This window comes from Chaetodon trifascialis, chromosome 13 (genome assembly GCF_039877785.1).
Source record: "Chaetodon trifascialis isolate fChaTrf1 chromosome 13, fChaTrf1.hap1, whole genome shotgun sequence".
Lineage (NCBI taxonomy): Eukaryota > Metazoa > Chordata > Actinopteri > Chaetodontiformes > Chaetodontidae > Chaetodon > Chaetodon trifascialis.
In genome coordinates, this window is record NC_092068.1 from 15523111 (window position 1) to 15551046 (window position 27936).

The 27936-nt window shown below is 43.4% G+C and overlaps 1 protein-coding gene across 6 annotated transcripts; it reads right to left on the minus strand.

Moving 5' to 3' along the window:
• On the minus strand, positions 1 to 27928 carry tp53bp2a (tumor protein p53 binding protein, 2a). Of its 6 annotated transcripts, XM_070977421.1 has the most exons (21): positions 27371 to 27508; positions 16702 to 16849; positions 15596 to 15709; positions 14030 to 14100; positions 13567 to 13668; positions 12495 to 12669; positions 12214 to 12395; positions 11914 to 12078; positions 11642 to 11680; positions 9922 to 9969; positions 8537 to 8720; positions 6851 to 6901; positions 5918 to 6040; positions 5627 to 5748; positions 5118 to 5526; positions 3178 to 4034; positions 2212 to 2349; positions 1953 to 2086; positions 1627 to 1793; positions 1297 to 1496; positions 1 to 1198 (listed from the first exon to the last, which is right to left on the minus strand). In XM_070977421.1, exons 1-21 carry the CDS (start codon positions 27395 to 27397, stop codon positions 1157 to 1159), a joined length of 3498 nt encoding a protein of 1165 aa, XP_070833522.1. In that variant the 5' UTR covers positions 27398 to 27508; the 3' UTR covers positions 1 to 1156. The 6 variants fall into 6 exon arrangements, with proteins under 6 accessions (XP_070833522.1, XP_070833527.1, XP_070833523.1 ...); XM_070977426.1 differs by lacking the exons at positions 6851 to 6901; positions 11642 to 11680 and adding an exon at positions 27829 to 27928 and having other exon boundaries at positions 27371 to 27526; XM_070977422.1 differs by lacking the exon at positions 11642 to 11680.
• Positions 27929 to 27936: the final 8 nt, after the last annotated feature.

A 27936-nucleotide genomic window follows, 5' to 3' on the forward strand; every position in this document is an offset into this window, starting at 1 on the left:
CTGAGTACAAAGAATTTAATTGTAAATGTTTGAAATACTACAGTACATGTGTGGTTATAGTTCTGACAAAAGGGCTAAAGAAAAAAGTAACAAAAATAAATACATCTGCATTGGCAGATATGTGATGAGTGGAGTTTTAAGTCACATCTTTTTATTTTGATTTTCTGATTTGACTTAGAAATTGTCTGACTTTACAATATAGCGTGTCACCTCTTACTGGTTACGACAAAAAGTCAAGTTTTCTTCTTGCCTTCTTACATTACTGTACTGTCATGGAATGGCTGTAATAAAATATTAAAATTCACACTGCATCCTTCTTTTTCAAAGGGCCTGCTCAGAGTTTGAAAGTCCATTTTCATAACAACATGGTTCCTATAGTAACATTTCACTTGTTTCTGTGACAGACATACATGTATACACAGTATCTACGGCATCTCAACCATGTACCAATGCAGAAAAGCAGACTGGCTTTCAGGGTGTCATAGACCACAGAATGAACAGCAATAGATCAATCAAAAGCTTCATCACCATTTTCCCACCGATCATTTCATTTGAGTGGCCAGAACAATGGTGGTCACAGCTGAAACTTTACACCTCCAGTGCAGTTACACAGAGGCGCAGTCACTCAACGCAGATGACGAGAAACAAGCCCCCACAGATTGTCATGGTAATAGAGCATTTCAAAAGCATCATCATCGTCATCCTCCACTCATTCACCTCATGTGATGTGTGTTAGAAAATAACCGACAGCCCAGAAAACAAGTTTTAAAAGACTATTTAAAAGTGTAAAAATCACTTTCTAGCAATAAAAATACTGCTTGTTCCATTTACATCCCAACATTTGAGTTTCTGTTACTTTAGAAATAGCTTCAGACACTAATTACAAAAACAACAAAAACAGTGGAACAAAGGAAAAACAATGCCAATAGTGTCTTAACAACACAGTACACAGAGAGGTCTGGAAAATAAGAGAGGGAGAGTCCCTCTGAGAAAAAAAAGTGCCAGAAAGAGTTCATAGTTGATCCTTCATATTGTTTGGTCTGTCCTTGTCTCTTCATTTCATTTCAGTTAAAGCCTGTATGTGTGTGTGCGTGGGTGGGTGTGGGTGTGTTTGGGAGAGTTCTGGCAGCCTGGAATGTGCAGGGATCTTTGAGTTTTAAGCCAGGGTTCTCTGTCTTGGCTTTATTCTCGGGTAGAGCTGTTAGAGACAACAAGAAAACATGTCAACACACATTTGTACTTGCTTCTACATAAATGTAACTCTTATCATTCCAATTTCGGTGACTTGTGACTCACCCCAAGGAGGTTGCGGGGAATGTAACCCTCTGTGTCGGCCATGCGTGCCCACCACCATTCAATCTCGTCCTCGTCTTCTCTGCGGATGATGGTCATGCAGTCTCCCTCGCGGAAGGACAACTCGTCAGGGTTTTCGCTGCTGTAGTCCCAAAGACCGTAGACCACACCCCTGTTCATGATGCCCATCTTCTCTTGCACACCTGAGGGTGGAGAGTACAAAAAGATTTAGTGTCATGATTTTGTTGGGCGAGACTGTCAAAGCAAACATAGAATGCAAAACATAAAGCAAAACACAAAGAAATGAAAAAGAATAAAAAAGCTTTCACTGACCATAAAGGAACTGGGAGCACTGGGTATAGCCCTCCTCCATCTCTTCACATTTATCAGCAGCCGTTTGCATGTCGCTGTAAGTCATAGCAAACACTGCTGCGCCAGACTCCACCAGGAACTTGCACACTTGCACATTGTTGCAGGATGCAGCACAGTGAAGAGGTGTCCTACGTTAGAGGGTGGGTGACAAAAGAAAAGGAAGACAAGAACAGAAGAGATGGCAGAGGCAGATGAGAGGTGTGAAGAGAAACACTAACTGCCTGTCAGAATACTCAATTGATGACAGAATCCTACACGAACCATGCCAACGGTGAACTTCAACTTACCAGCCATCACTGTCAGCAGCGTTGACATTGACGCCAAACTGGACCAAAAACTTGACAATCTCTGTGTGTCCAGCACAGACAGCATTGTGCAGAGCAGTGATGCCTTCATCATTGGGCTGACTGGGATCCTCCACCTGTGATGAAGAAATATTTTTGAACTAAATGTCTCATGACACATTGGTAGCGAACTAACAAAGAAACCATATTTAGCAAACAGAATAATTAATAGTAAATATTTCTTGAGGAGAAAAGGTCTTACTTCATAGATGATTCTCTGGACCAGGTCAAACTCTCCCTCCAGAGACGAGTCTAGCAGCAGAGCCAGTGGGTTGAACTTCACTCTCATGCTGTGATCGATGCGTTCAGAGCCAGGTTTGCGCAAGTTGGTCCTCTTTCCCTAAAGACACAATCATGATGGTGTGTCACACAGATGCTCTTAAACAGCCATTACAACACGGAGAAGACAAATGTAAATTTAAGAGGTGAGGCTGCAGAGTCTAATCCTGAAGTCTGTCCTGCTGAGGAGGAAGCGTCCACTCTCTGCTGCTTTCAATGTGGACTGAGAGCAGAGGAGGGACTTGTTTTCCAGCTCTAAGTGCATTGCTAATCCAGTTTATCAGCACAGACTGTAAGAAACACATTCATTTCTCTAAAACCTTGATTATGCAACCAAATGGGTCTTAAATGGACGTGACAACGGGAGGGAACCAAGGGGAAAAATGGGTCATAAAACAGATTTCTCATTGGTTTGCCCTTTTGGGGTAAATCCTGCCGTCTCACCATGAAAACTACTTAAGGAGTTTCACCAAGAGATTAACAACAAGAACGTGTAAACTGGTGTTTATTTCCAGCACAGAATGTGTTTAAGTACATGGGGGAAGGTGGGAGGGGGGGGCATCCGCTTAGCGCAAGCAGAATAAGGTCCATTTTCCTCCACAAACAAAAGAAGTACTTGACAGAGATTATTTAATTATATAACATTATAACAGGTCACTGCATTTACCCAGCAGGCTATTCAAAGTACACTACCTGTAACTCATGACCTGCCCCTGTGGGACTAACAAACAAACATGTGAGGGGATTTAAAAACACATGTAGTACAAAAGCAGACAAGGGAAATCTATACTCTGGACTGTAGTGACCCTTTTTATGACTCAACATAATTGATCTTTACAACCATAAAACAACACAATGATACCAAAAGCCACATAATGGTGATTCATACCGGTGGCAGAGTGACCTGGCCCGTGACCTCAGGTGCCTTCATGTTAAAGGTGTCCTCTCCCAAGCTGTCATGCTCTGCTCCACTGGGGTATGGGGGTGGCGGGTAGGGGGGGAACTCTTCCAGGAAGCCTTCTGGAGGCGGAGGGGGCAGGTTGGGCATTATATCCTCCAAGCCAGCAGGGGGTGGTGGCGGGAAAAGAGCTTCATCTGGCCTGGGGGCTGGGTGGGATGGTGGAGGAGGGGGGATAATGTGCTCACTCTCCGGGGTGGCTGAAGGTGGTTTGGTCTGTTCAGTGGGAGCTGGGACGGGGACTTTAGCACCTGGGATGTGAGATGGGAGCTGTCCTCCCTCCAGAGTCTGTCCTGGCTCTGATGGGTGGTTTTCAGCACCGCTCACGGGGCTTGGAACATGTTGCACCACAGATCCCTCCGCTGCTTTCTCTGCTTCACCAGTATAGGTGGGAGTGGTTGGTGTAGTCACAGTGGTCTCCATAGCTGCTAGTGTAGTCTTCTGGTAGAGGAGTTTCTGAATGTTGGGCCCTGCTGGACCCTCTGGTTCAGTGATCGAGCTGCGTTTCTTCAGGGGCCTTGGAGCGTTGTAGAGCTTCTTTCTTAGTGCTTCCAGGTCACCATCACTTTGATGCCTATAGGGGTTGGAAATGAAGGGAAGCAGCTTGGTAGGGCTGAGGGGCCTGGGGATGCGCTCAGTTTCTGGTTGGGGGCCCTCAGGCGGGCTGGGACCCATGCTGTTGGCTCCATTGTGGTCTACCTCACATTCTAGGGCAGGGGAGCGGCGGTCCAGGTAAGGGTTCTCTGGATGTAGGGAGCTGCCACTTGGGATCACTGGTTTACCGTACACTACGGACAAAGACGGGAAAGAAGCATTAAGAGTGTAAAGTCGACAGAGATATTACCAATGCTGCATTAATAACCTAATGACCTGGCTGTAAAGAAACCTGCTTGTAACCGTTTCTAAACCCGCTGCAAGAAGACAGTTTTTTTTAACTATTATAAATTATTTCTTTAAGGCAACGTTGGTCATGAATGTTCACCTGATAGGAGTATCAATTATGGATGAACTTGAAATACTGATTTGGTAAAATGAGAATTTAAGCGGAGATGTTGATCATTGCACACGTACATAACCAACAACTGCTCATGCTGAAATCAGAAAAGTATGTTTTTTTCTGGGTTTTTTTTCCATACATGAAACGCCAGGGTCAGTTTACGTTAGACTGCATATCCTATTCATCTTACAGGACTAGTGTGGATTACATGAAAATCCTCAGAAGAGATTCAGAGAAGGGCAAAAATTTGCTCCATTTCATTTCCACAACTCCATTCAGAAGCAGCAGGTACAGTTGCCTGTGACTGTATTTATAAAGGGAAGACGTAACAGATGGCTCAGCCTCTCTAGCTGCTCCTCTGGTCAGTGGTGTGTGAATATTCTCTTGTTGAGCGTGCTGAAGAAAATGGCAGCGGAGAGATTTACCTTACAGAGAATGCATCTCAAGTGACACTACTCTAGTACTACTTTTTACCCTTGTTTACGTCTCACCTACGATGTTTGGATTTGATATACCCTGTTTTTTTACTCCAATCAAAAGGATACTTACTTCAGAGGCTGACATGTAAACCTGAAGATGTGACAGCTACACTTTAAGTTTGTGTGTTGTGTTGGATTTATGTCTAATTCAGTATGCCCTTCTATTCCTACATGTAATCTATCTAAATGCAGCATGTAACCTAAGCTTGTTCCAAGACAACATCCTCTCAGATGTAAGACAAAGAACAACAAAGAACAATGAGACAAGATGTATTCATGACCGGACAGATTACTATTATTGACTCCAGGAAACCAAAGAATGACCACATTCATCTGTGTCAGCTCAACAACACTGTTCAGGAAAACTTAAAATAGTTTCAACTGGATATACTTACCACTGACAAATCCATTGGTGCGGTTCTGAGACCTGTGGAGAGCGCCCTGCACACCAGGTTGGAGGGGTTTCGCTGTGCCAGGCTGCTGCGTGTACATGGAGTAAATGGAGCTGGCCGCTAAGGTCTGGGGCTTAGTCAGACTGGAGTCTTTGGAGGAGGGCAGCTCTGGGGTGAAGGGCCGTACCGTGGCTGCAGGTGGAGTGTCCTGCTTAGAGGGCAGGGGGAGTGTCTGGCTCTGTGAGGGTGGGACAGGGCTGCGGCCCTGGGCGGCCTGGGGCTGCTGGCTGTGGGGCTTGGCCTTAGGAAAGGTGCCTGTGTTGAGGCCTTGTTTGCTGTAGGGCACAACATTAGGGCCTTTCGGTTTGGTGGGGACAGGAGGAGGCACCTTGACTGGAGCCTTGGGAGCAGACTAGAGAGATGAGAGATAAGACATATCAACTTAGATGCTGCACTGTAAAATAATAAACAAATTTCACGATTTTTTTTTTCCCTGTTTCATTCCCTCTCACCTGAGCATCCCTGACCAGGTCATCACTGCTCTGGTTTTTACGTAGGGAGGTGGTGGGAGCCTCTGTTGGCTCAAACATGGAAAATGGACGCACCTTCCTGTCCCTCTTCAGCTCAGTCTCATCTATCCGCAGACAACACGTAGAGGCAGTAATCAGTTTCGTCTCATGTCCAGACACAGTATGGTCCATAAAAAGGCAGAACAGCTCCTTTGGAACCTTATCAACATTGCTATTTTCATAGTTGCACAAAGGGAAGTGTCTGTGGAAATGCTGCGTGTGTGTGTCTCTTACCTTGTTCTGTGTTAGAGTTGGATTGAGAGGTCATTCGTGGCAGTGTTGAGGCTGGACCATGACCATTGGTGTTGGATTCTGGACCTGAAGAGCCCCAGTCTGCCAGCTTGGATGGTTGAAGGCCTGGAGGACCCCCAGAAGAAGAGGAAGAGAGGGAAAAAAGAAAGGCAGGGAGTGTTTAAATGTTAGCATACCGTAGAATTTTACATAGAAATGAAGATAAAACAAAGCACCAAAAACATAGTGGAAACTAGCTTCAGCTATTAATAATCTGGATGAACACAAAGTTCACAGAGCTGTGTGTTATGTGTGTTAGAGTCACACACATTCACAGATTTCTGAAAAACAACAACAACAAAACCACTGTGGATTATGTTGCTTTTGCCTCCCTCGTTACTCATCATTTGTTTTTTTTGGTTGACTGACTAAGACCCGGCCAGTGGCCATGCATGTCCGCAGACATTCACAGTCAGATAAGCTATAAAAGCACGAGGCTCTTGCAACAAATAAGATTAGCATCACATCAAAAATGTTAAAACATGAGGATTTCCATCACAGTACCGGACAACTGTAGCTTAACGCTCCCTCTCAAGAGGTGTTGTACGAATATGGCAAAACACTTAGATTTTGCGAATAAAACCTGATTGGGTTGGTCAGAATCCACACAGAATGTCAGTTCAGCTGAAGGTTATGTGTTTGTTCCAACTGACCCATTTAGAGCGGCAGAAAAATAACTGAGAAGAAAGCTCAACAAACAAGCTTTCACAAACAGCAGCAAAACAAGCAAACAGCAGCAAAGATTCAGGTAAGAAAAAGATGAAAATATCTCATCTTTCCATCTTTGTCAGTGAGAATCATTCTCCTGAAAAATAAACACATCGAAACAAAGCTGCTGAGAAGCGCACACACACGCACACAAACACAAGTGTGTACCTTTTCTCTTAGCCCGCAGCTCTTTCAGAGGCTTAAGCAAGAACATGGCTTCTGAGGAAGATGCATTCAAAAGACAAGAAGAAAAAAAGTAGCCTTAGAGCTGCACATCTCCCTTTGCTCTAGACATGCTGCTGGCTGGGCCCAGGCAGGGGCCCCCTGAGGGGCCACACAGAGACACAGTTCAACCCCCGGGAGCCTGCCTGATACGAAGCAGAACGTCCCTGCTAGAATGGAACTGGGAATCCGTGTATACTAAGAGCAGATTTATCTGCATCCCCGCCCATCTCTATCTCTCTTCTTCCCATACTGCAAATCAACTCAGCATGCAGAAATAATTGCGTGCAACATCCTGACAGTCTGGGAAAAGCCTGTTACTTCTACTTCTTGTCTGTGGAATTACTTAAAGTACGAAAACATGAGCTGATAAGGAGGTGAGAGAGAGGGAATGGGGGGGGGGGGGCCCTTCTGGTGTTGTTTTGTAATGACTAATTTTGGTGTCGGATCATTCATTTTTAATATCCTGAAGCGCACTGCTGGCCCACTATCCACTGGGGGACTGATGCAGGGCTAAGAGAGCGAGTCTAGATGGAGAGATGGAGCGTGTGAGAAAGGATTTCTGCGTAGAGGACAGCACGAAGAATATCTTTAAATGGGATATGTTGCTCAGGTCCGTCACTGGTTTGGCCATACTTTGTTCCCTTCCAGTACACAGCATACATGCTACTGCAGTCCATGGGGGGAGGGTGCTGGTGCAGCATCAGCTTACTGTATATTATCTGTAAAACTTGACTTTAACATGTCTTATTTTATAGTGCAAAGATGTTGTTCTGTAAAACTAACATCAGGATTTCTCATAAACAATCAGGACTGGTTGAGATATCCTACTGTCTCTGTAAATCAATGCTCACCAGTGGATTGTTTTGATTACAAGGGCCAAGATGTTGAGTATGGATATGAACCAAGTGGCAAAGACTGCATCCAACTGTTGAATGCTGAGAACTGAATAAGACAAGTCAGCATTAATGTGAAATCTCTGATAATTCTCCTGTGTATAAATAAATACCAAAGACTAGTGTATTGTAAGCTGATATGAGGAATGGCAAAAAAGAGACACACACCATGGCTGGTTCACTCACTGCAAAGCATAGCAAAAGTTTTTCAGAAAATATCAGGAGAGTGCAACAAAAGACTGTGATACTCAGGATCAGCAATAAGAGGTCACAACACACCATCCAGGAGGTAACTAGCTACCTTCTGAGCTCAGAGTGACATCGCAACCAGCAGGTGCCCCAATCTCCTCTGCTCCTGCTGGAGGCAGGACAGTCTAATCACATGTCAATTAAAAAAAAAAAACATACCCAACTCCACGATGACATGACACAAGAAACACAGGAAACCGTAATTGGGAGCTTCTACTGGTTAGGGACTCTCTACTAATGGTTTCCTTATATATTTGCGCTCTGAAAATTCAAGCTTCATTCCTGAACTCTGCGGCTGAGTGAGCTGTTGCAGACTCAGCAATCGCCAAATTTAGCGGACTAAATTCCATCTAAAATGACAGAAGGGACAAAGTGAAGGCCTGCTGCCAAGGCAGCCGCAGCAGAGAAATGAGTCATGGTCTGAAAGGAAAAGGCTTGAATTAAGAGGTGAAAGGCTGCAGACGGGGCACTGCCTCAGGTTGCTCACCTGTGCCGGCCTTGCTCTGTGGGTCGTGGGCTGGAAGGGTGGCAGTGCCGTCTGGGTAGGCTGGTTTTACAAGCAGGTCGTGCCTCACTGCGCCCCTGGGCATGGTGGACGACTGGATGTATGGGCCGACCGCTGCCACACGAGACGGACCTGACTGCTGTCCGGCTTGGCCATCGGAGGGGAGCTGTACCATGAAAGGGTGAGAGAGAGAGAGAGAGAGAGAGAGAAAGAGAGAGAGAGAGAGAGAGAGGTGGCTGTTGAGTAGGAAAGGTCAGTGAGAGTAATTTCAAGTATCTTGTATCAGCAGAGAGATACACTATTACACAGATCACAAAACGGTAACTTAATCTTTATCTGATGTTCTGGCTATGACACAAAAAAATGTACGATGGGTGAAAATTGGTGAGACTACTTTAATGACCTGATATCGCTGCCACTTGAGAGAGGATAATGTAGACTTTGGCCTGAGGGTGGCGCCAGAGTGGGCCACATTGTTACTCAATCAAAGGGATTTAATCTGATTAGAACGGAAGTGTTAAAGATTTGTAAGGAAGTCTTTTCTGAGCAATGGCTGGTGCTAGCAGAACAGCCATTACAGCGAGACACTCACTGAGAGTTTTTTTGGTGTACTGTAAAGGAGTGAAGTCTGGGACAAGTGGAAATTAAGACAGAATTAATTCTCTGAGGAACATGAATGTCTATAAATGCAACAACTTGGCAATCAACTAAACAGTAATTTGGATAATTTACACTGCATCAAAATATTAGAATAACAGACCAACGTTATCGTCTTCTGAGCTGCCTTGAACCACTTGCGGTGGTATTTAAGTTTCTTAACAACCACTCAGTTTGTTTACGGCTAAATTACTACACTGCTTCAAGACAACATGTGGATTATAATTACTTATTAAAGATTCAGAATGTATTCAAACCCTCTCACTATAGCAGTGCTTTTAAAAAATGTTGCATTGGAACATCATGCAGTTTTAATTTACAGTTATTTTACAGCAGCGAGCATAGATGTAAGCTCCATTATTGAAAACCTGAAGACATTCACTCTCGTCATAGATATAACCTTTTTCAGAAGAAATGAATTGCCTCTATGTTCTCCAAACTCAACAAACAGACTGACTGAACTCTCACTAAAAACCTGGATTAAGGGCTTGAACCATCTTTCCAAATGGGCAAAAACACATCCTACACCTGATGACATTATGACAAGTGGTCCCTTTAAAACAAGATGAACATGGCTCACTTTGTCCATCAAGGGTCTGAAGCAAAAAAAAAGAGGAACTAATAGAATTTGATGTACCAAGTTACGCTCACGAGATCAGACAGAAAAGAAACACATGCTGTTTGTTCAGCTCTGATACTAGTTTAGTTACCTGAAGATGAGTGTCTTTTGAAGCCCTCTCTTTACCAGGATAGCCATTCTTGAAAAAACAAAAGCACAAACATGCAACAGCAGTTCAAAATACCAAATTATCCCCTTTTTTCTGATCTAATATTGGCCTTTTCTAAGCATTCCCTGAACTGTGTGAGTAAGACGGTGTGGAGGGACTCTAGGCTGGCAGCTCTCAGACTACCTCACTTCAGTCAGTATGGTTAGACGTGCTTGTTGGGTGATGTCAGCCAGACACTTGCTGTTTGGTTGGAGGAGTGAGCAGCCTGGATGGAGTGTGTCTTTGTGCTGGTGTGAAAAAGGTCTGCTCATTATGATTCCAGGCAGGGTGTGGGTAGATCACTTCCTCACTAGGGCCTATTCAGGCCTTCATCTCTAACACGCACACACACACACACACACACACACACACACACACACACACACACACACACACACACACACACACACACACACACACACACACACACACACACACAATGCAAACAAACACACATGCACACACCTTTCTCTGCTCTGCTCCTACTTTATTACACATGTCAACGGGGCATCGAAAGAGAAGTTGGGCTTCTTTAAAGTTGGATTAGGGTGCAAGTTGCTAAAAGGCTTCGAGCAGAGCTTCAGAGGAATATGTTAAGTCTCCATTTTAACATTTATTATTTATGTTCTAACTTATAGGCCACTTAAAATCTTGTACACTGCATTTGCTTAGTAAACATTGTATGCTGCACACTAAGGAGAATACTTTTTGTTATCTGTAACAGAAAAAATGCCACTTAAAACAAAGTTATGAATCAGCATTAAATAATGAAAAAAAAATCTTTGTGGTTAATTGGTTGAATGTTAATTTGATTTAAAGAAAGAAAGTTAATGATGAAGGCCAATGAAACACCATAATTATTTCTTAGACGAAGTCGATTTGATCAAGAAAACACGATTAAATAAATTACTGCATAGAGGACGGAGTAAAATGACACCTGTTATTTAAGAGGGTGAAGACATAAAATCATCCATCATCTGATCAGACTGATTGGGTTTTTTTATCCCTTGCTCTCCCTGCATGAGATTTCAACCTCAGGCGGTGAGCGTGTTCATTTTCCTTCCTCACAGACAGATTCATAGAAGCGTCTGTTGACTCTTATTTACAGTCCCATGGCAACCTGTGTTCAAAACAACTCCTGGAAACGGGAGAGAGGAGCAGAGGAGTGGAGTGGCAGGGAGACACCAGGCAGTGAGCTCAGAGCCAAAACCTTCACACCCATAAGGGCTTGTACACAGACTGTATACTTCAACCTGCTAATTTCTAATACGTGCTGAATCCTGTCCTGTATGTCATTATAAAGCGTGTTTTGAAAAGTCAGTGTTTTTCAGCATAAAGGCTGTTTGCCTTTAGTAAGCTGGTTATTCGCCTTTTCCTGTTTCTGTCGAAAGTGCAGCCAGAAAAGATAGTATCTCCCCTGACATTCCTGTCTGTCAGCCTGCGCTTATTACTACTCTCTCATCTCCAGGAGTTGTTTCTGCCAAATGGGACTGAAAGCACAACTGAGTGAAGAAGTGGGAGTGCAACTCTATGACATGATCAAAACAACGATCAATCCCCATCGGCTATTTCAGACAGCGAGAGAGGAGGTTGGAAAAAAGACGAATAGGAGTTGGAGGAGGTCACTAGGATTTCCCACACAGAGGAGAGTGAGGGGCCTTACGCTGGCATGGGTGAGCTCTGAATGCTGGGGCATCTGAGGCTTTAAGTAGAGAGAGATACAAACAGCCTGTATTATAAGGCCACTGGGGGGAGCTCTCATCAAAATCTTATCAGTTGCTTGCAGATATGAATAACTGTGGCCTGACAAATTGTGATCAAGTCCGAATAACCATTAAAGCTAAGTGAACTCAAAATACAAAAGAAGATATGTATAGGGGTTCTGTGTCAGGTTATGTGAAAGCCTTTATGTTGCTGTGGTGTGATAACCCTTACAGGCAAGTTCTCCTTCTGCTGCAGTGCTGCCTTCTTCTTCCAGAGCCGATCTCGGAGCTCACTGATCCGTTTGTCCATGGAAGCCACCTCCAGGTTGCGCTTGTTCAGGCTGTCTCTTTGCTGCTGCAACTTGGAGTTCTGTTCCTGGTTGAGCTTGTTCCTCAGCTGACGACCAAGAAGAACAAGACATAAGGATGAAGAGAAAACATGATTTGGGGCCATTTAAAACTAACTTAAGTCTTTGGGGCTCAATTTTCTTCAGGTGTAAAATTAAATTTTGTAAATCCTATTTCTGCGCACCTGTAGCTCCTTGTAGAGGCGGTCCAGTTCAGCCACAGAGCTCTGGGTGTCATGGAAGTTGTCCATTTTGCCATTTTTGAGCAACTCCAGCTGTCGGTTGAGCTCCTCCACCTTGGATGCAGCCATCACTAGTTCTCTCTGCTTCTGCTGGAACAGGTTGTTCATCTGCTCTATTTCCTCCACTGGAGAGGGAATATCAGGAAGGCAGGAAGTCAGCAAAAGTGTCTAAATGTCATGCATTATTCTGAGCAGGCATCCATTCTATAAGTCCATGAGTTTACCCAGTTTGCCATTGCTGAGGCGCTTCTGCTCCACCTGGCCCTTGAGGGCCCGGACCTTCTTGAGTCGAGTTTCTTGGTTCTCGATGTTCTCTCGGAGGCGCTGCAGCTTCTCCTGCTCAGAGGCCTGCTGCTGCTGACGTTGCTCCTGCTGCTTCAAGTAGCGCAGCCGCTGCTCCTGGAGAGACAACATGGAGCAAAGGTCAGAAACCAAATTGAAGAAATACATCTGTTAACTTTCATTTCTGAGTAATCCACGGCTGGGTACGCTGTCCTCGCATTTTATGTCAGCATGCCTGATAAAATAAGGGTCAGGAAAACATTCTGTGGTGCTAAGCAGTGTTTAAACTTTAAAAATCAAGCCAGTCTTGAACTATGATACATGTGCTACATGCTTGACCAAACAGGTTCCAAGATGAACACAACCAGTCTCTATCAGGAACTGTTCCATGTGATGTGTGCTGATGGTAATGCCTGTTTGCTCACTTGACTTGTATGCAAGTACGTTACATTCCTTGACTTGCAACATTATCTTCAGGCATACACACAGTACAACAGTTGCTTGAAAGCTAAAGTGGGTCAAGGACAAAACGCTGCAGCCTGCAGGGCATATCTGGGCAGGGAAATAAAGAGAATGTCACAAGTTAAGTTTTTTAAAGTTATGCTAATAACAAGTGAGAAACAAGTCCTAAGCAAGAGAAAAGAGAATTTCAAATTCCAAATGAGTCCTGTACAGTGAGAATCCAAGGCAGGCAACTGTCTCAGGCGTCTCAAATTATAAGAACTACACCTGAAGCAAGCCGCAATTCATCTCATGTGTCTATCACAACCTCCACAAGCACCCATCTTAAAGTCTGCATTACCATTAGTGCAGAAGACTTGATTTAGTACTTTTGTTTTGTGTACCATCTCCCCACTTTCTCTCAATAACGCCGCCTTTCATACTCCTCCATTTTTTGACTCTCCACCTCTGGCTTTTACTTTGATCTCAACCACTTAACCTCTTCATCCCCTGTATCCACCCTTCTCTCTCCCAGTCCCCATCTCCCCTTTCATCCTGCACTTCTTCATGCACCTTGGAAGCAAGGAGCTGTTGCTGAGCCTCTATTTGCTGCTGTTGTCTGGCAGCCATCTCTTGTAATTCAGCCAGTGTCATGTCCATGCGGGGTGTCGCCACCTGGGAAGGGAAAAATAGATGGACAAAGGAAAACACAATTAGAGAAGCAAAAGTACCAGCACTTGGTTTTCCAAAAGCCAAACACTTGTAGGGAACTTGCAGTGAACCATGTAATTCTAATGCCCTTGTAAGTGAGAAAAGTTCCCGGGCATCTGTTGTTATTATCATATTATTATTAAGTAAATGAAAAGTACAGATAATTTGTTGTCAGTGCCAAAATATTTGGGTAACATATTTGATAAGGACATATCTTTGCTCTTTTACTGACCAACAAACAGTTTTTTTTTTTGTTTTGTTTTTCCATACAAATGGAAGCATCCTGCTGAACTCTAATAATCTAAAAGAAGACATAGGACCTCACCCCATTCTCCATTCTTCTGTCTGGAGGACCCTTTACTCCATTCCTCTTCGGCTCTGAGCCTCTTGACCCACCTGAGAACACAACAGAAGACTCCATTAGATATCACAATCTACTGTAGACCTTTATCTAAAGCAAATGCATCGGTCTAGTCCCAACCAAGAAACAACAAACTGAGCAAAGCACTGGCCTTTACAGACAGCTGTGAAAAATGACTGGAGCCTGCTCTCGCCTTTTTGCCTGTCACTGTCTCTGACAAAATGTACACACCTAGTGTGCAGCTTTATCTGGGGTTTGCTGCAGAGGAGAAGAGCAGCAGAAAGCTAGGTAAAAGGCTAGTGTTGAATGATCTTAGCTCCTCTGGGAACCAACTGGGATCAGTGCTCTGTGTGTGACTTGCAATAATCTCAGGATTTAACCTAATACATAACAGTCTGGTGGTGGGTACTACAACTGTGTGTGTATGTGCTTGTCTGTGTCCATGAATGCACTTATGTCCAATCATGCTACTGGCATTTGACAGTCGGGGGTGGGGAGTGGATCCTTAAAGCCTTGGCTCATGACCAAAGCCCTTTAGCTTGCATAATGGTTTTAGATGACCCTTGACATACAGTGTCCATGTTAAATACATTTACTGGTTGTGTTAGTGTGAACAGAACACCATGCTAAGGCTCAATAAGTGACATTATGATATTTAGTGAGAGACTACTGAGCTAGCTCAAATCAGCAGAAATATATTTTGTCCCTTGGCCTGGTGAGAAAGAACATGCCTGCACAGCATCAGGAAGTGAGAGCATTCAACTGAATGAATGCTACAAGCGGGACCAAGTACAACAATACTTCCACAAATAATATGAACAGTACAGAAACAGGAGACAAAATGTACCCGTTTTTGATAAAAAATAAAAATACGGTCAAAGAAAAGGGAACACAGAACTGTGTTGCAAAGACTGAGCAGAGCTAAGCTAACAGTGTGGGAAAACAAGAGCAGGCTAAGATAACAGGAAGGGAAAACAGCCATCTAATCCCTGGGCCAGACTCAAGCTGTGAGGGGTAAAAGGGCTTAGTTACGCAACTGGGGGCTGAGAAGATAGCACACGACCAAAATACTAGAGTTTTCTGTGTTCCTAAGACAACTGAAAAGTAACAGGCTTATGATGATGTGACTGGGACAACCTGCATTCAGACTGGCCTGCAACAGCATTGCTAAATAAGGCTTGTTCAGGGATATGACGCCGGCTAATAGAAAACCCCTTACTGGCTAAAGTCTTTAAGAGTACCATTTCCAAACCACTGTAGTGTAATAGGACAGGTTGTCTGGTTCACTCTGAGCCTCAAACAAGTTGTTACTGGCAACTTTGCTTTCATACCTGGGCAGATGTGTGTATGTTTAGAAGCTGCAGGCATCTCTGCAGTTCACTAGATTGGTGTCAAATGGCTTTCCTCTAAGGACAGCCCTTGTCAAAACCATGACTCTTATATGAGAGAAAGTGATCTTAGAAACCCTTGCTTCTGTTTCATTATCTGTTGTGTGTGTGGCTGGGGAGTGGGCTGGAGATTGACACTTACCTGATTCCCTGCTAGGAGCTCGATTGTGACGAAGGAAGAAGCGCACCTCTGCCCTGTGTTGTCCCCATCGCTGCAGCACATCCAGCATCCTCTCCCCGTCACCGACGGCTCGCTCTGCAGATGGAATATGTAAAAACACGACAGCAGTCAAGTGTGAGGAAAGAAACACACCCATAAAGCCAATATTTTAAAAGTGGAATAACATAAAACTTGGCAAGGTTAAAAACACGTGACTGTAACAATATAGATCAGGTTTGCATATGCGGTTTGCTTTGTGGATCCTGTCATCGGTGCCAAAAGGCTCATCAGTCATTCCTCAGACACTTTCTTCAACCTGCTTGAGACCATTTCATTTCACAAATGGACTGACACATTACAGTCAAGTAGAGGTCAATGAAGCCGATCTTTCATAGTGACATGACGGCAAAACAAATCAGTAACAACCCTAACAAGCAGGTTATTAATAGCTTTACATCTAAATTTGATGTAAAATGCCACTGCTGTGTTTTCAAGGAGAGTCAGCAGTGAGTCTGTGGTGAGAAATGCCAGCAACATAAGACAATCTTTTCAGCACTTAGCAGTCTCTTTCCAGACTACTCGTGGAAGTACTCAAACACAATAATTGGCACTTTCTTCGCTCTTATGGCTGCATCACCATGGAAACAGCTACAAAGCCTGGCTCCTTGCGGTCTGATTCTGAATACCTCACGACTCTCAGAGATGGGGAAAATGGGCAGGGCATGAAATCCAACCCCCCTCTTCCACCTGAGCGATGTAGGAGATGTCTGGGTGCTTGTGTTTGTTACAGGGATTATGGGCTCTGCTTCATTTGCATTGCACAGCCAAAAGAGATAAGCCCTTCAAAAAGAAGTCACCAAGCAGCTGACCACACAGCTAATCTCCATTTACTGTATGGTCGACTTCAGAGAAGCAATTTCCCTCTAATTAAAGGAAGAAGACAAACAAGCGTCTGCACAGTAACTCCTGTCCCTTCTGTGATACAGCCATATTCCATAAACGAAGCAGCATGTGACTGAAAATCTCATGTTCCTCATTGTGTGTAGATGGACAAGGACAACACTGGATTGACTAGCACCATCACTCACCAGATCCACGCCACATCTCAGACAGGTGGCAGTCCGTCTCCCCCGGCTCCTTGCACAACTCCACCACATCCCGGCACAGCGTCTCTGGGGTAACGGGGACCTCAGTAAAATGCTGGTCATTGTTACTGAGGTATACTGTCAGGAACATCTGCAGACAGCGGGAGGGAGACGGAGGGGGAGAGAGACAGAGAGAGGGGAAGATAAAGTTAAATAACCGCACAAGATAGAGGATCCTGGTGGCCTAGTTGGAAGCAGAGTGAATGTTATAATTCTGTGTAATTGGTGTCTTATTTCCCTATGTTTTAGTGTGTGCGTCCGTGTGTGATATTTGGCACCTGGTGTGTAAGAGAGAGGGAGGGGAGAGAGAGAGAGAGCAGTGTTGAGATCAAAATGTTTTGATAGTGGGAAAGAACAGTGTTTTCTCTTTCTCAGGCTGGATCACTGATGGATTTTAATGCATTACAGTGATCGTACACGGTGGTACAAGAGGTGAACTTTCTCTCTCTCACGCTTCACCTTGTAAATGCTGCAGCATTTACAGTAATCTGATGGCAGTCGATTTAGACTTGTTGAAAGAGATACGGAAATGCTAAGATGCTAATTGCTGTTGTGACTTTTATGTAAAAGCCACAAGGCTGCCTATTCAGACACAAATTGCCGTCACATTAATGTAAAGGGATGCATGTCTGAAAGGGTTTACAGACAGCAGTGTCTGTTTCCCAGCCTGCATTCCTCTGTGTCAACAGAGCAATCAGAGTCCAGCTCCCAGAATTCTATTTCACCCCACGCCATCTAACCGCTAACTAGTGCTGTCACCACTATGAGAGATCTCCACTATCCACACACATTGTCTCTCTCACACACACACATGCACTAAAAACCCCTGCCAAGTATTCTGAAGGAGGAGACCACTAAGGACTGCGGAGACGCTGGATTCCTTCTATGTCAGTGTGTGACTGACGGATGGTAGAGACTGGTTTAGGACTATCTAAAGAGAAACTGACTATCTCAATGAAGCTGTCACTGATAGAAGTGGAATGTGAAAGCCTTCAGTGACTCCAGAAAAAACAGAAACACGTTGAAATTGAGCAGAAAATTGAGTTGAGTGAAACTGATTCCCAAATGCTGGCATTCCTGTCACATTCCAAACTGAAACTACGAAAGCTACCCTTATACTCACAAACATTTTACAAATCAATTCTCAGATTATTATCTTTCTAGTTAGGCATTAATAGGCATTGGGAATTTGACTTACAATAAAATTAAGAAGGACAATGTCAAACTAAAGCCTTGACAGTCATTTAAAAAAATAAACACCTGGGAGTGAAATATTATATTCGGCTTATGTGATACTCAAAAACAATGACACTAAACATGAAAGTGAAAGCAGTCCCTCTGTGTAATCATACAGAGATGTGTAGAAGACGCCTTTCCTCACCATGCTGGAATATGCTTCTATCTGTACTCCGATCACACGAGAGGAAGGAGAGCTTTGATAAGGCTGTAATAAAACCAATATTATAATATAGGTGTCCTAGAACATGGCATGACTAGAACTTATTAAACCTTTCTGTTTAAGCCCCAGGTTTTGGCACATTGTAATGTCTACATAGTGACTTCAATATTGATGCAGTGGAAAAGCAGCAGCCCAAAAACTAGTATAACCTGGAAGGTCTAATTGTTAGCATAATATTGTTGCTTGGGTCCTAAACCTCCAGGTTAGACTGTTAGGTTTTTCTATTCTCAGCACGCTGCTGTGAATGGCAGTGCCTACAGGGGCAATGGTGGGAACATCAGGTCAGCGGGGTCACAAGCACAAAGGGTTTAGGGGGCGAGAAAGTGGAGCAGCTGCAGCCGTGGTGCAGAAACAAAGGTATCTGGGTTGCTTTTGAAATGTGGGGTACACCGAGCAAAAGGACAACAGCCTTAAGAGAAGTGGCTTTATTCCCCTGTTCTTCTTCAAATTAAGCTTGCTGTGAGTGGGAAGGTGACACGATTCCTCTTAAAATCCCCTTAGCAACACACACAACCCGAGAAGGTTTGTTTTTTCAATGTGATGAGGTGAAGGTAGAAGCTAGGGGTAGTGGTCTGAGTCAGAGGACCTGATTCAACTGGTTTGTTTCGTAGGGATGTAAATGAAAGATCCCCATCAATGGAGTGACTCAGCCATGAGTCATCCTTGTCAGTAATCTACAGTACAGAAAGCTGTAAACAGACATTACCCCTGTGTCCGTCACTGGTCACAGACTGCCTAATAGCTCAGTGGTGGAAGACCACCCCGGAGAACAAAGCCAAAAACCAAGACTTTTCCTTTCCTGTGAGCCAACTGGCGTAGATTAACTGTTTGTGGTATGTAGATGAGAACTAAACTGGAAGCAGTTGGTATAAGAAATGACACTGTCAGGGCCTGTGTCTAAAAAAACACCCGAACTGGTATCAATTTCATGCAGTCTGTCTTGAGCAAAAAAGCCATTCAGAGATCAGCGCAGAGCAGCTGACATCATCACAACTTCCCAGCCATGCAGGACATTCAAGTGACCCTGTTAATATTTGGAGAGTGAAAGAGAGACAACAGAACAAGGGTGTGGGGTGAGGGGTTGGTCGAGAGCAGGACTGAAAGAGAGTTGGGGTGGGTGGCGTGGGGTGGAATGGTAATACCTACACTGACAGCCAATTCTCCTCAGCACTAAAGTTAATGATCCAGGGCCACCACTATCCAGTCCTAGCCCTGATCTAGATGAGTTAGCACTTTGCTGCTGACCTTCATCTACTACAATCTACGTCCATTACATCTGCACTACATCTAAAGCACAGGGTCATTTCTTACGGGCCAAGATATTGCACAAATGTGCTATATGTGCACATAATTAATTAAACTAATCTGGCTGATGCATCTTCGCATATTCATATTGGTTTGGGAACACTGTCTGTCACGATACACAGAATTAACACAGCAGGAGAATGTCTGAAAGTGATAGTTTGACTTTTAATTATTGGAAGACCAATGTGCAGGAAGTAAATTACTACAAATGTAATTTTTCATGCAAAAACAGATATTGTTCTATACAGTGCACCAATGTCAGAAAAAAGTTTTTTTTTTAGTGATCATAACACTTGGTTCACTCCACTATACCCAGCCTTACTGTAGAGGGAACTTGATTAAGGGGGGAAAAGACCGCCTTAAGGGGTCTACCTGCACAGACAGGTGAGAAGTGTGTCCTGGCCCCCTTTTTGACTCAGCCAGACAACCTGAGAGTTCATTAAATATTCATAGATACAACGGCAATTAAAACAAAACAGCTCAATAACAGCCTGATAGGCCTTTTTCAAAATAGATAAAACAGTAGCACAACAGCTTTCCAGAAAGCATCACCGCAGGTAGCTTTACATAAAGGCAGCTGAGCCATACAAATTTCTATTGTATATGACAACATTTGATAAAAATGCGTTACACTTGGCCTTCTGTCTCTCAGAGTACATGATGGAAGAAACTACCTGAGACAGGGCAAAGAGATGGCCTGGGGGAAGGAGAAGGGGACGAGCAGCTTCTGCTGCTGTGGTTCCCCATTATAGCAATAGATTTCTAATTCCATCACAGCATCAGCTAAGTAAAAGCTGTCTCCCAGGGTTTGGAACTGGTGTGACAGCTCCAAATTGCAATCTGACAATTTGAGTCAGTGCATAGAAATGTGGCCGTTGACTCTGCAGCCTGCACTGTAGATACTCTCAAAGCAGAGCAGCTATAAGGCTAGGTCATTGGGGCTATATCTGAGGGATTAAGTTAATCCGCTATATAAAAATATAGCCTTTCAACAGACTACTGGCTCAGTACTACAATAGTAAGCTTAAATTCAATAGCCTGCAGCTAGGCCACAGCCACTATTCCTGAAGTTTAGGAGAGAATATCCTTCTGGGTAACCAAGGACGAGGAGAAGGCAGGTGTTCATTTTAATAAGCACATTTCATTGTTCAGTACCTGGTTTAACGTGTTGATATCCTTAAAATTAGGTACTCTAGTGACTTAGACAGAACAAAAAAACTACAGTCTTGAGCATGAGTGGCACATGCTCAAGAACATCTGCTCCAGACACAATAACACAGACAGGAGTGGGTGCATCTCTCAGAGATGAAAGGCTGTAACATCAAACCCTCAGACAAAAGACACTGTAATAAGAACGCATCGAAGAGGAAGAGAGTGACTGCAGCTGGCAGCATGTACATGACCTGCCCTGTTTAAAGAGGCCAAGAGGTTGAGGAAGAGAGACGTGTAAAAAAAATAAAAACATACTATTACACTTATTCTAAGTTAGTGCACGGAAACAGGCTTTGTCTGTGATTATGTTCTGTACGAAACTGAATAAGCTGCAGTCCCTGTAGGGAGGTGTGGTGCTATTCTGAGATATACTGTATACTGAAGATATCAGCTATAAAACCTCCAGCCAATAAGATGCTGATTTGGCCATTTACTTTGTAATCTGGATCCCTCCTGCCATTAAAGCCAGAGGGGTCCTGAAGCAGATGCCACTGATTGCAGGCCTGAGGGGAAACAGGCTTTTCAAGCCTCTCCAGTTGTTTATACCGAGGACTCTGAGATGACTTGAGTTTGAAGATCAACACTGTACCCGTAGCCAATTACAGGAAGGAATGCTGTGGTGGTGTGTGTGTGTGTGTGTGTGTGTGTGTGTGTGTGTGTGTGGGGCACTCCCACTGATTCTTCAGACAGCAAACATGTGCTCTACAGCAACACAGTAGAGCAAAACCAGAGCAGTTGGCAGGAAATTGTTAAATTGTTAAGTTAAATGATCCTTTGACGATGTTACTTCAAACAGGCCTAGTAGCATATTAATCCCTGTGTTCCACCTTGACAATCCACTCTCTCCTTGTGAGGGTCAGTTCTACTGCATTAATCTCTCAAGATCATTGTCCAAATGCAATTGGTCGCATATCGAGTTAAGAGTGATCAAAACTGTGTGCCACTGCAGTTTCCCGTTTCCAGGAAGAGACAAATCACAAGGGATTGTACGGTAATTGAATTACTCTGCAATATCAGGATAACTAGCAAATGAAAGTCCGTCCTGTCACTGGGAATTCACATCAATACTACTAAAAACACCCACATCAACAACATCGGAGATAATTCATTATCTAACCTCTGTGTTTTAAAAATATCCAATTAGATATATTTGCTGATGTTCCCTGTAAAAATCAGCAAGCTGCTTCTACTCAGATCAGTTCTTTCAATACCAGAACCTTTGTTTTGGACCACAACGTTTCTGTTTTTGAAAATTAAATTTGCCACCTTGTCTATTTTTCCTACAAGCCGGGTTTTTATATCAACATGAGTATTAATACATTAATATTCAAATCAGTTATGTTATTAACACTGCCGGTTCAAGTCCAGCCGGCAACGTCTGCTACGTGTCTTACCCCCTCCTCTCTCTCCCTGTCTGCATTCTTCACTGTCCAATAAAGGTGAAAATGGGGGAAGAGAACCCAAAAAAGCTGCCCCTCCATATTTCACTCTAGAGTGTAAGGTGAGAAGAAAGGAAGGTTGCTTCTCTCTGTGGTAAGCAGCATAAAATATATTTTCAGATTGTCATCGTCTGTTTAACAGAGAGCCTTCAAAGCCAAGCATATTGTAGTGTCACCACAGTTCGAAGTAGACCTGATTACAAACTCCTGCTGATAGGAGGGTGAATATTAAAACCATAAATATTAATGAATTATGTTAATTTTTTAGTAGGTAGCTGTGGAGGATTCACACTGGAACAACAATTTCACATTAACACCAATTTGAGAAGCCAACAGTGTGCTCCAAAAATGAAAGAGCACAGTACCTGAGTGTTGAAGTGAATACTAGGCAAAATACAGTTAAGTTAGTACAGTGTTATACATCTCCACATAGCAAAGCTAATCTGATATAATTCCTAGGGCAGAAATGGGACAACTGGGAAAGTGGACAGTGTGAGGCAGGGTGACAGCAGCAGAAGATAACAGCAAGAATATCTTTGACCCTGCCTTAGGGGTCTCACCCACTTTCAATTACAGATATTGCTGCGGTAAGCAAATGAGTCAACCAGGTCTTCTTGAGGGAGTCACCTCTGAATCTGATTACAGCAAGTTTGTAAGACACTGCAGCATCATCTTCCTGTGTGTGCATCTCAGTTCTCCCTGCCATGGCTTCAAGAATTTGACACAGTTCCAGCATAGCAGTCCTTCAAACAGGCGAGGCAGCAGAAAACTCCCTAATGGCTTTATGCATTATTCCTCTTGGTCTCTTTTTCACTCTCTCTCGCTTTCTTTATGTCGTATTAGTGGAGTGAGGAGGCGAGGGAGAAAAGGTCAGGGGGAACAAACAGGAGAACGCAGAGGGAATCAAAACGCACAGACGGCTCATTCAGCTGCAACATCTAGGAAAAAAAAAACAAGCAGCTTTTACAACACACTGAAGCTGCAGCAGGCTGTGACTCTTCGATCAGGATAACCTCTTCCCTCGGTCTGCACTGCAGTACTTAGCCTATCACTTTATAATCTGCACTCTCACAGTGCTCTTCCTTTCCTGGTCTACGTGATGAGACAGTTCCTACTTTGTGTTCAACTGGGAGATAACGGAAATGGGACTCAAAATGAAGCAGAACGGACAGGATGTGACTTTTTTTCCGCGCCCTCTTGACAGTTGAAGGCATTCAGAATAGCAAGGCCACGACAAATTGGAAGTTAATACATATAATATACAGTAACTTAAATGATGTAAACGTGCTATATAAAGAAATAAACTGAAAAGGGAAGCATTCACAGTTCATGTGCATGAAAACCGCTTATGGGAATTTACTGAACGCAAAACCTACCTTTTATCAATAATTATCTCAAACTAAATGCCAAGAGGTTGTGATTCAAAATGTGGCAGATGCACTTGGTCTGATTGGCATTCTGAAAAAAAGTGCACACTGAATGATGTCTTTGTGGTGTTTAATCTGTCATATGCAAAGGAGAGCTTGAGGAAGCAGGAGGGTGGGTGATTGAAGGAGGCAGAGTACAAAATCCTTTTTCCCGAAAACCTTTTTGGGAGTCACGAACATTGTCCAATTTTTGGCCAGAGGAACCAGGGTCTAAGTGAAGCTCTAGGGCAATGGTTGCTGCTCTCCTGTGAGTATTACTCACAGGACCAGATATCAGGTACTGGTCTCCTGTAGCATCAATATTTGGACTACAAATGCTTTATTGTCAGTAAATGACATTTAAACAACTATACAGCAAAAGAACATCCCTTCAAACATCAGTGTCGCACTGCAGTAAATTAAAAACAACACTGTAATAGCCGTGTTGTTATCTCATCACATGCAACAAATGCTGATTCATGCTTCCTGGTAACTGTTTACCTTATCTTCTTTGCTCTTCAGTGGAAAGGCCAACAGGACGGTATGAAACAAAACTTTCCTGACTTAGTTCCTTAGTTCAGTTCCTGCTATATCTCAGTTCCTAGGATTAAATAATGAAAAAGGGCCAAAAGTTGTCCTGGAAGGCTGATTCCCAGACCACCCTGTGTACACTTCTGAACCATGGCTTCCCTGTTCCTCATGGCTAGACTAGTGTTTCAACCTTGCACAATGCTGTCACAAAGCCCTCCCTTCTTGAAAAGGGGGTCGTTCTGGAGTTCTAACACTTTAAAGTATAATTCCACTTTTCACCTGGATTCCTCACAGAGTGGGTGACACTGGTGTGCTTCCTCCCAGAAACCAGGTTAATGCGATGTTGATATTGTGGCAATAGTGAGATGAACAGTCTAATGCTATGCATTCAAAACACTTATTTAGCTTATTTAAACGATTATCAGTAGTCTAAACAAATATTCTTTGCTCTACCCTTGGGTGATTAAATCAGCCTTGTGTACAAAAATGTTAAAGTACTTGAGCTATGAATACATAACAGAGATAACCAGCTTAGCTTATTACAAGCGAAGTGTATTTTTTTACATCACTCTTTTCATATAATACAGCCATCCACATAACTCTTCTTCACATAAAAGTCAAAACATTACCCTTGAATGTCCTTGCCTACCACTGCTGTGACCATCTGCTTACGTAACCACCATCTACTCTCCCAGAGAGTAAAAACACAAAGCTGCCATGGCCAAAGAGAAAGCCTACTCAGGTTTCTGTTGACACACACAGCAAAACCAGGCTTCCCAGAGCATCACCTTATTTTCCCACCATCATAACACCACCACAAAGTCTGGCAACAGTGACATTTGTTGTGGTGTGACTGAGACATGGTACAAATGTATGTGGTCAAAGAAAGCAAAAGTAAATAATGCAGGCCAGGCACAAAAAAGTTTATCTACTTTAAAATCTACATAGCACGCAATGCGTGTCATGGGAGAGGAATGAGGAAGCGATGAGATTTGTGCCTGCAACATTAGAAATCCAAAATCATGCAGAAACTTTGCAGATACTTGTGTTAATATATTTTATTTATAGCTTGGTTTTTGTTCTTTTATATTGCTAGAGTGGTTTATTGAAAATAATTTATCTTGACAAGAAGTTCACCAAAATAAAATACGGGTTGCAGAGAATGCAAAGCGAAATGTGGTATTAATATGCGTCTGCAGAACAAAGACTGGTTTAAGTAGAGATAACAGTAAATCAGGGGCAAATCTGTGAAACTGTGCTATGGTTCAATAAAGGGCAAGCATCTCTTATCAGCGTCCTGCCACAGCACAGGCACACACACAATGTGCTCTCTACAACACACTGTTAAAGCGTCCCTACAGCTCATTGTGTTCACAAAACAGTGACCCCCCTATTTACAATCCAGCCAGCAATTACGACACTACATTCTCACTACTCCCTCGCCCCTCGCCTGTACGAGCAGGGTCATGGGCTACGAGTGTAATTTCTAAGACAATACCTCTCATCAGACATGGCTATACAGAGGCCATTTTGTGTTTATCAGGCGAACGCCAGAAGCTTTATCTCATTGAAACACAACAAAACACGAAGCTCCATATATTCTTGAGTGGCTGAATTGGGATGAAGGGGGCTGTTACCAAGGTCTCATGTAGTCCATAAACGAAAGACATTTTACAGGGAAACACGTCAGGCTGACAATTTACACTGGTGTCCACAAGAACGGAGCTTGGTGATAATAAATGACTATGTGCGAGGAGCAGACTGAGGTCATGTTCCAGACAGGAGTCATCCAAACAGGACTTTGTCTCTACAGCTAAGATGATTAATTCACTGATCAAGCTGTTTTACTGGAAGCACAGGTCTGAGCAGTGAAGGGTAACATTAGCAGAACCTCAGTGCATTGCAACAGAGGATTACACTGGATTTTTCATTAGTTAACATCTGTGTAGTCAAAGTGTAGGCTAACGGTGTGTTCTTCTTCATGTGACTTGAGGTATTTGTTCAACACATTAGAAATGACAAGAGAAGCTGAGGCCAAAACACTGAATATTACAGTGTTCACAATCTGACAGTGACTGTCCTTTCCCCTTCAAACATCCTGACTGGTGCTGAAAAGGCAATACTTTCTAAACAATGTTTATTAAGTGATTATTTTGATAACAGATTAATCATTTCAGTCAATTACCAAGCCAAAATGCCAAACAATCTCTGGTTGCAGCTTCTAACATGTGAGCATTTGCTGGTTTTCTCTGTTTTACATCACTGTAAAGTGAATTATCTTTGTGGATCTTATGAAACTAAGCATGTAAACACAACACCCTGGGCTCTGGGAGATTTTTTTCTGAGACTTTTCACAGTTTCAAGACATTTTATTGACTAAGTGATTAATCAAAAAAAAAAAAAAAATACAGACAGATTAATTACGAAGATGGTTGCATTTGTCATGACATTCTCAGGCAAATTTAGCTGGGTTACGAGTGAGTTACAACTCCAGCCATTGCTATCTGGAACTTTGCTCCTGTCAGAGAGAGAAGTAAAACTGCATTATTAAAAAAAACTTCTCTATTTCAATTTGTTGGGATTGTTAATTCTCCATAGTGAGATCATGCATGCAGACTACTGCCCTGCTGCCCTCTCTGCACACATCAAAGAGATGCTGCAGCACAAGCTATGGACTTCTGATGATGGTGGTGATGATGGTGATGATGATGATGATGATGACGAGATGGCAGAGGTCCAGAGCTGAGCTGAGCATAGTGCCAGCCAGACTTGGCAGGTGCCCTCTGCTTGCTGCGTGCTCTGAGCAGGATGGATGTGTATATAGTGAAAAAGCGTATGGCTGAGTAGTATGAATTAATACCTGCATCTACAGTTAATGACTATTTTTTGGGGTAAATGTCAAAGGTGCCAGAACAGGATACTGAGATATAACAAGGCATTTTGACGCAGGGGACTTTGTCTGGGCTGCGTATGCGCAGAAAATATCTCAGAAAGCACATAAACGACCTAACTTATAACCACATGCACCGATCACACGCAGAGCTGTCAGAGATCATAAACTCCATAACAGAAGGCTGGGCTGCCATAGTCCTGGCACAAAGACGCAACCGCATCAACTTGCCACGTCAATTTAAATGTCCAGGTATGACACAGTGGTAACATTGCAGGGGTCGGTGCGGTGATATAATGTCGAAAACATAAATATTACGCAAGAGCACAAGGTTAAAACTTGTAGCTGAGTGAATAAAACATGAACTCACCGGCATCATTTTAGCTTCGTACCGCATTTAGCTAACCAACACAGCATGAATCCCCACTGGCAGTTTCGACGAAGCTGTGGGACTGGCGATCACTTTAATCCTCGAGCCTAAACCCGCGATGGGCAAGGCTACTTTCTCCTGCTCAGGGGTCCCGTTCTGCATTAAGAACAGAACACGTCGTTATTTCACAAATTCAACCACGTTTTCCAAAGATAGGACACAACAATGTATGTTAATTGTATCCTGTGTTGCGGACCTGTTGCAGAAAATAACAAGGCCTTCACGACAAAAGTTTCCGTTGTAGTTTTTTGAGCATCGCCGACAACTTTCAAACGGCTCGTTTCGAGCGCGAGGCACAAACGTTATTAAAAGCAGTCACGTTTTACGAGTACATTACACATAAAGCAAATTCTAAATATATGCGGGAATTACTTGATATTTTCTTAGTTTTTGCTCACCCTAGGACGCGAAGGTAACCAGCCCGAAATCCCGTTGACTGACAGCGCTGCTCTGTAGCTCGCAGCCTATCCCAGAGTGACGTACCGGGAGGAAACTCAGTCCACTTT